General features: G+C 32.2%; 2 protein-coding genes across 2 annotated transcripts; one reads left to right on the top strand and one right to left on the bottom strand.

Annotated features, from left to right (window-relative positions):
* Window positions 1–1,044: 1,044 nt before the first annotated feature.
* On the top strand, window positions 1,045–4,302 carry LOC111615245 (lysosomal-trafficking regulator-like). Its single transcript, XM_023356656.1, has 5 exons — window positions 1,045–1,190; window positions 1,267–1,364; window positions 1,440–1,593; window positions 3,757–3,828; window positions 3,893–4,302. The coding sequence occupies exons 1-5, from the start codon at window positions 1,108–1,110 to the stop codon at window positions 4,008–4,010; spliced, it is 525 nt and encodes a 174-aa protein (XP_023212424.1). The 5' UTR covers window positions 1,045–1,107; the 3' UTR covers window positions 4,011–4,302.
* A 1,139-nt stretch (window positions 4,303–5,441) lies between these two features.
* LOC111615244 (ankyrin repeat and SOCS box protein 17-like) lies at window positions 5,442–6,527 on the bottom strand. Its single transcript, XM_023356655.1, has 2 exons — window positions 6,323–6,527; window positions 5,442–6,061 (listed from the first exon to the last, which is right to left on the bottom strand). The coding sequence occupies exons 1-2, from the start codon at window positions 6,525–6,527 to the stop codon at window positions 5,523–5,525; spliced, it is 744 nt and encodes a 247-aa protein (XP_023212423.1). The 3' UTR covers window positions 5,442–5,522.
* Window positions 6,528–9,032: the final 2,505 nt, after the last annotated feature.

The raw sequence follows: 9,032 nt of genomic DNA, 5'->3' as shown, positions 1-9,032 counted from the left end.
TTTTGTGTTATTTATTTCTGTTTGTTATATCTAAGGAGACTCGAGAGACTCTACTATGTCATCCAAACGAAGTAGAACTAATTCGTCTGCATCAAACAAGAAAAGAAAAACTTTATCTTTGGAATGTAAAGTTAACATTGGGTATGTTCGTAAAGTCGAACGAGTTAAACGAGAATGACGTCATCGTTATTCCTATTTCGTTAGACTTTTCGAACGATTCGTTACTAACGCGTTTAACTCGTTTGACTTTACGAACGTACCCATTATTAAAGACTTCGATACAAAAATGAAAATTTGTGAATTGGCAAAGAAGTTTGATCTACCGGAATTGTCGGTCAGAACAATTATAAAAGGCAAAGAAAAAATTCTCGAAGCTGTGAAAAATGCTCAATCTTTAAATTCAAGCATCATTCGTAAACGTCACAGTATTATCGCTGAGATGGAAACAATGTTAAAATTATGGCGTAATAATCAAGTAAATGTGAAAAATTGTAAAATAATATAGGCCTAATTTGTTATACATATGTATTATCTAAGATTTTATTAAACATTTTTTTCTAAATTATTGTTTTCTTTAGTCTCCGGCCCCAATTAAAAATTATTTGTATGTATTTATATGTGAAATTATACCCCGACTTACGCAAATTCGACTTATGCGGTTACCACTCGGTCCCACCTATCGCATAAGTTTGGGGTATTACTGTACTGCCATGACACTCTTGTCTGTCTGCTACAACTGTCAAGAATTAACGCGATTGGCGAAGCATAGTGACAGCGGGCCAATAGAGAGCAGGGTCCTCGCCATAATGCGGTTTGCGTGCCAATTTTCATACAATTTCATACATGCGTTTATCAAGCCGAATATTCGGCCACGTTCCTGGACGAGTATTCGGCCTGAGGCTGAATATACTATTCGTTGCAAAACTAGTTTCCATGCCTTCTGCAGAGGGACTTTATGATTACACTATTATAATTTCTATTTTAATTACAATATTTAACTTACTAAAATCAATTAATTTAATATANTATATTTTTTTTTTTTTTTCTCTTAAGTTGAAAGTGGAAAGGTCAACATTTGTTCAGCTATACGGACATTCAGGAAAGATTATGGCTATCTGCATATGCAAAAGTTACAGCATTGTAGTCACCAGTAGTATGGATTGTACAATGATTATTTGGGATTTGAATAGGTAAATGTTTAAAGGTAAAATTGTAAAAGTATCAGATTTTTTAATGTGATGGTGATGATAAATCCATTTGTTTTAGATTACAGTACGTACAAAGTATTTTTGATCATAAAAATCCTGTCAAACTCTTAACAATAAGTGACACTTTAGGTGATATAGCATCAGTTAGTAATAGTGGTAAGTTAAAATTTATCTCTTTACATAAAAATATTTAATCAAACATTACTCAGTATATTTTTGATATTTTAACAGACTTGGGAAGTTATTTAAAAGTGCATACAATAAATGCAAAACTTGTCGGGACTGTATATACTCCTATCCCCATTACTGCAATCTGTTACTCAAACGCAAAAGAAGGAATTTCTGTGAATGTGATTGTAACAGGATTTCTTGACGGTACCATAAAGTAAGTACCTAATTTATGATTATATTTATTATTTTTTCAGTTTAATTGAATATCTTGCCTATATATCTATTATTTTTAATAATTTTTGTAATAGTAATAGTTAAAATTCTTGCTCCATGTGATCTTTGAGTATATTCTTTATAATCTTTTCCAAGACAACTTAGTTAATATACATTTGCAATTAGTTTAAGAAAAGAATGTTACCTACCTTACTCTCCTGTTTAAAATTTTCTATTGATTTTACATTGTAATGTAGACACGATGGGGTCTAAATTTTCATGTAAAATTAATAGAATCTGTTGATTGAATAGTCTGTGGGACCATTAATTCTAGTGGTTTTACATGGAATTTAGACCCAACAGGTCTTCTTTGGTCTAAGCTTCTGTGTAAAATCAGTATGTGTGTTGAGTCTGAGTTTAACCTAGAATTTGCCATTTAATTCATTACTGTTTTTAATATTGAAATATATATAATACACATCTCGAAGCCTAATGAGTTAATATAATAATTCAACAATTACCTAAATATTCGGGCAGGCTGTGGGTTCAAGCCCCACCCCGGGTCAGTCATTTTCTTCCAGAAGATTATAAATTATTTATTAAATTATTAAAATTATAATTATTAGTTTAGATAAGAGATGGCACCTAATGCTTAACTCTAGTACCAAATTTATTTGGATAAATTATTTGTTTATAGCCATATTATAGCCTGAATATTTAGGCAATTGTTGGATTATAATATTGAAATAGATTGTCTTTTTAAGTTATTTTTAATTTGAAATATGTTAATGTTTTTATGAGTATAGTATGCATTTAAAGACAAGTGAGTGTATGAGAACTTTGATGTAGAATTCACTGACAATAATTGGATATATGTAATCAAATACTAAAAATCAAACATCCAGCAGGAAATACTAAAAACTTGCATTGTTACAAACAGTCATTGTGAGGCTGAAAACCTTCAAATATCTAAAATAGCATTATAAAATGAATGGTTTGAAAATTTGAACTACTTTGAATCAGTGGTTATCATCTACTTGATAAACTGGATAAACTAAACCTATGACATTCAGTTTTATAATTCTCTTTTATGTCATTTAGTTTATCATGTGGAGGCAAAGAAGTTACAATTTTCAAACCATTCATTCTATAACACTGTTCGATTTTCANAAATTCTCCCTTTTAGTTCTATTTCGATTTTATTCCAATGCTGGTTTGCCGTTGCTGTAATTTGAATTTGAAGGATATTAACTGTTCTTTTAACCTGAAGAAGACGAAAATAGTTTCGTTGAAAGCGCTTGTTGTTTGTAGCGATAGATGTTGGTTATTAACGCCTAGATGATAATTTTCTTCACCAACAACTACTGACTTATATCGAGCTATTATATTGTGATTATTTTAAATTAATTATTAAATAATTTTTCACTAGAGGGTGGTGTTAGGCACCTTCTCTTATTAGATTTAATAATGACAATTAAATTAAATAATTTAGAAAATTCTGGAAGAAAAGAATTGGCCCAGAGTTGAATTCGAACTCACAACTTCCAATCAAGAGATGGCACCTAATGCTTAACTCTAGTACCAAATTTATTTGGATAAATTATTTGTTTATAGCCATATTATAGCCTGAATATTTAGGCAATTGTTGGATTATAATATTGAAATAGATTGTCTTTTTAAGTTATTTTTAATTTGAAATATGTTAATGTTTTTATGAGTATAGTATGCATTTAAAGACAAGTGAGTGTATGAGAACTTTGATGTAGAATTCACTGACAATAATTGGATATATGTAATCAAATACTAAAAATCAAACATCCAGCAGGAAATACTAAAAACTTGCATTGTTACAAACAGTCATTGTGAGGCTGAAAACCTTCAAATATCTAAAATAGCATTATAAAATGAATGGTTTGAAAATTTGAACTACTTTGAATCAGTGGTTATCATCTACTTGATAAACTGGATAAACTAAACCTATGACATTCAGTTTTATAATTCTCTTTTATGTCATTTAGTTTATCATGTGGAGGCAAAGAAGTTACAATTTTCGAACCATTCATTCTATAACACTGTTCGATTTTCAATGTTTTCAGCCCTACGATGACCATTTAACACAGAAGAAAATGCTATGATTATATCAAGCCTTCATTGTATTTTTTAGATTATGGAACTCCTGGAATTTAAATTTGGCATCAGTAATTACAACAGGAAACTTGCAATATCCAATCATAAGGTAAGTTGTTTTAATTTTATTCAATTTAAATGTATTGATAGATCATTAGAATTTTTTGTTATAGTTTAACATATTCAGAAGATAATCAGCATTTGTATGCTGCTAACAAACAAGGAATTGTGACAATGTGGAAAAATCCTATAAAAGGGATTAAGGAGAGTCGCTTTCTTACTCTGAAATAAATTCATTTTAAAATGGAAATGACTTAATATATTATTATTATAATCATAAAATGATTTTATATGTAAAAAAAATTATCTACTTCTTAACTGAATGTGAGAATTTAATCTCATTTTTAATATTTTTGTGTGCATTAAAAAAAGGGCTTATATTTTTAAATCGAGTTGTATATTTTTAATTTTTGAAATTTATTATTGTCAATTTAACTGCTTTACAGTTCTGAGAATTGTCCATTTATGTTTTTATATTGAAATATTTGCTGAAATTATTTTATATTTATAAATATTTTTGTAATAAAGAATTATAAATATTAGAAGTTGAAAGTAATAATCATACTGTACATAAGCATTAAATTATCTTAATAGAGTACAAATTTAGAGACATAAACGGCGTTTTAAAATTTGATCCATGTTTAGAGATATATGGAAGGAAAATTCTCTATACTATATTAAGTCTATGGGTCATACATATATCACGTTACAATCTGTATAACCTAAGATATAACATGATAAATTACCTAGATTTGAACGTGTGAGCCAGAGAAGTCACTCTACTCGCCCTTAGACTTAACATTGTGAACTTTTGTTTCGTATATCTCCTGTCATGTGTCAAATTTTAAAGTGGTGTTTACGTCATGACCTAGACCGAAATGGATTCTGTTTGTATGCAAAAACTGATTTATCTCGGTTAAGTGGTTTCGGAGGAGTTAACTGTCACACAAACGTCAGTCGTCACAGAGATCTGCCTGGCTCCACTCTACTAGCCTGTTATTTAAAAGATTTCATACTTTATAGATTATGAAAATGTTTTTATCATTTTAAAGTTAAAAGAAACTAGCAACAAATTGCGTAATTTTTCCGGCCGTTGTGAGATTTTATTTAAAAAAAATAACTTTTGTATTATTAATTAATTATAATACAGTATATAAATAAAATTGTGTGGGGTGTCATCGGTTATGAGATTTTGTTATAAACAACTTTATATTATTTATTATAAAATGGTAAAAGAATTTTGAGGGTGTAGATGAGTTTTATAAATATATATATTAAATGCTAGCAACAAGTAAAATATTACTCCCTCGGAATCGGATAATGATTTACCCGTTGATATCTGCAAATACTATTCGAATCCTTCGTAAATCTTCGAAATACCATCTCAATTTTGTGGTCGAACAATATAAATTCTCTCCCTACAGAATACATCACGATATGTGGGGCCCCTTCCCTCACCACCCGGCACAGCCATTGTTTTTGTTTGTTTGTTTAGTTATGGCAACGCATGATACTTTTCTAATAATAAAAATGTAAAATTATCCCACAAATTTTCTAATATTAAAATATTAGAAAATAATAACGGTTTCAAACAGAAAAGCACTTAGTTCATAAAAATTAATTGATTTAACACCATTTCAATTTATCCAAATTAGATATTAAACGTCGTAAAATTTCAACGATTTTGATTAATTTTTCCGCACAATTAACTTATAAAACGCATCCAATATTTTAAATGGCGAATTAATCGTCTTCCAGATTCAGATATTTTTGTAGTAAATTCGGGAGTGGAAGCTCAAAAATCCCTAGAGGAAGTTTCCACATTTTCCTCAAATGTCTTCTGATAACGCATCGACAAAGATGGCGAAGTTCTGACGGTTGCAAATACCTTCGCCTCAAATTCCATATAATTCCTCGTTCACTCAAATCGTCGACGAAAGAACGGATTTCCGTCATATCCGGTAACTTCATATCTCTTCGTTGTAGCTGAGGAATAATTCGAAGTAGCAGTTTAACAATCAGTATCGAACTCTGAAGTTGTAGATCGTTCCTGATGTATTCTGTAGGGAGAGAATTTATATTGTTCGACCACAAAATTGAGATGGTATTTCGAAAATAATGCGAAGGATTCCAATAGTATTTGCAGATATCAACGGGTAAATCATTATCCGATTCCAGTATGGATCCGTGTTGAAGTAACAGTTGAAGTAATGTCGGCTTACTTTTCAACACGGCCGAAATCCACGGTGGAAGCCAAGGACGACGTTGGTAGATCCGGGAATCTGACGCCGTTAATGGTCATTTTACAATTGTTCGCGTGACGAAGGAAATAGATTATCCTGGCGTATTCATTAGGCTCTACGTTGCAGCGCGCTATCGGAATTGGCCAATCGTCAGTTTGAGGTTCTCCATTGGTAATGACGTGATTGTAGACGATTGGAAAGTGCGATTCGAGGCGGAAATTCCATAAAGGACTTGGCACACCAAGTTACTATTGGATAACCACCAATAATAGCACAACTTAGCGGCGTGATGCAACATACGGCGTTCTAATACTTCGCTGCAATGCTTTCCGTGTTTGAGTTTCTTCCAGCGATCGTGTAAATTTAATATGGTTACGTGATGTTGGCCGTCGTCTTGCTCGAAACTCAACACGGAGATGATTTCTTGATGTATAAAATGATCACGACGAAAGAAAATTTTGGAGACGAGCGATTTCTTACAACGTTTACAATTGTGTTGACCCATTGCGCCGATTTATAAAACAATTATTTCGTCGTTGATAACAATAAGGGTTTCAACAAATTTTTAATCATTGTTAAAGCATTCCTAAGTGAAATTAAATATTGAATATAAATAATAAAGGATGCCGTATTAATGTTTAGAAGTTAAGAGCATGATTCAAAATTTAAACTTCAAGAATACAAATTTGTAAAATTTGTGGTGTGAGGCGAAGATAGAAGCTGGATCGTACGGGACAAAGTTATTGTACGATTTTAGTTGTAATAATTAAAATAGAAAACGGAGGATCTTTGTAAGGATATTTATTTCAATTGAGGTTTGAAACAAACATGTTCTAAGTCGTTTAAGTGGAGAGCCAGCATTAAGTTTTGTATATTAAAGTACAGTAGAAAACTTAATGCTGGCTCTCCACTTAGCGCGATTTTGAGGCGATTCAATGGTCTTTGTCACTGCCCATTAGCAGGAAAATCGCCTTCCAGTTAGAATCGCTTTCAAGTACTTTCGCGACAAAGTGCCAGGGTCCTGTTCAATAACGCAGAATTCTTGCTAAGTGTATTTACGCTGCGATTTTGAACTCGTATCTAACTGCTTCTTGACTTCTCCCACCACTAGAATTCTAGCTAGTTCAGTCACCTTTTATATATCCTAACTTCTAATCTACTAGTGACGTCATTGTTTTTGTCTCTTCGCACGATTTGCAAGATGGCTGCTCGTGTTGGACTAAACGTATGTTGTTATAGCAATCACAAAGTTATTCTCTCATTCTAAAATGCAGTGGCGTGCTGTCATTGGAAGCGGTGGATGCGCCGCTTCCCTTGTATTTTCTAAAAAATAAATACATATTANTTGTCACTGCCCATTAGCAGGAAAATCGCCTTCCAGTTAGAATCGCTTTCAAGTACTTTCGCGACAAAGTGCCAGGGTCCTGTTCAATAACGCAGAATTCTTGCTAAGTGTATTTACGCTGCGATTTTGAACTCGTATCTAACTGCTTCTTGACTTCTCCTACCACTAGAATTCTAGCTAGTTCAGTCACCTTTTATATATCCTAACTTCTAATCTACTAGTGACGTCATTGTTTTTGTCTCTTCGTACGATTTGCAAGATGGCTGCTCGTGTTGGACTAAACGTATGTTGTTATAGCAATCACAAAGTTATTCTCTCATTCTAAATTATTAAGTCATTCTAAAATGCAGTGGCGTGCCGTCATTGGAAGCGGTGGATGCGCCGCTTCCCTTGTATTTTCTAAAAAATAAATACATATTAATTTTAATTATATGAAAATAATCGCACAATATTTTATTATAACCGCATTATGTATCTTATTACAAATTTCTATACTACACGTGAAAAAAAAAATGCTATTGTATATTAGAATATTAGTGGCGGAGTGGAAGCGCTGTATCGTCAGCATCCAAAAAGCCAGATTCGCACATGCGCTTTACGGAGCACCGACCTCACCCGGTTTAGCCGGAGGAAGCCTAGTTAGTACCTTGGGTGAATGTTGGGTGAATACACGTATACCGCATCCAATTCTATCCAGGACAAGTTCTGGGCTGTTAGCTGCCTTCCCGCTAGATATTTGGCCACCCTCGCCCCGAAATCTACTCGAATCGCGAGTAGATTTATAACTTAACCCAACCGATAAGAATTTACTGGTTCTTATTATTTAAAGAACGATCCGGTAAAAAATAATATTTACAATGGTAATGTGTATCATCATTAGATGGCGGGATGCCAAATTTTCTTATTGATATAAAGCACTTTACAAAAGCCTAAAGATTCTTTCATAATAGAAAATAAACGAAACACTTTTAACCAGTTTTAAGTCCTTATAAAATAAATACAAACAGCAATTACATATTGTGACGTCGTCACAATGTCGGGCTGATATTTGTAATCGTATTTTAAATTTTAAAAATCACGTGACTTCTGGTTTACATCGGAAGTTCCTATATAGGTCATCGGGTTGTTTAGTCCCCTAAGCTTTTTATGTCTGGTCCCGAATTCACTGGTGTCTTACCCCTGTACATCATACTTTTCCTGATAACATTCGAGCCATCTCGGTCATCTATCTCACTACGTATTCAGAAAATTTTGAATTTATATCACGTGACTTCCGGTTCAGACTGGAAGTTCGTATATAGGCCCTTAAGCTATCCGTATCTGCTCTCGATTTTCATATATCTAACTCAGTTCTCGAGATTAGATAAGGAAGGAAGGACAGACAGTCGAACGAATGTAGAAAGCTATAAGTCTGCAATTTGAAAATTGAGGTCCAATAAATAAACATTTTTTAATTATTTAACTCAACTTGTCATAAGGATTCTCAGATTAAAAATTGTTTAATTTNTAAGTCTGCAATTTGAAAATTGAGGTCCAATAAATAAACATTTTTTAATTATTTAACTCAACTTGTCATAAGGATTCTCAGATTAAAAATTGTTTAATTTACCTTCAAATTATTTTCGATTTTAAAGGTTATTTTAATTATAAAATTATTTTTTTTAA

The sequence above is a fragment of the Centruroides sculpturatus genome, unplaced genomic scaffold (genome assembly GCF_000671375.1).
Source record: "Centruroides sculpturatus isolate CEXI.00-Female unplaced genomic scaffold, Cexi_2.0 scaffold2420, whole genome shotgun sequence".
Lineage (NCBI taxonomy): Eukaryota > Metazoa > Arthropoda > Arachnida > Scorpiones > Buthidae > Centruroides > Centruroides sculpturatus.
Note: the sequence above shows the minus strand (reverse complement) of the source record. Positions and strands in the feature narration are given on the sequence as shown.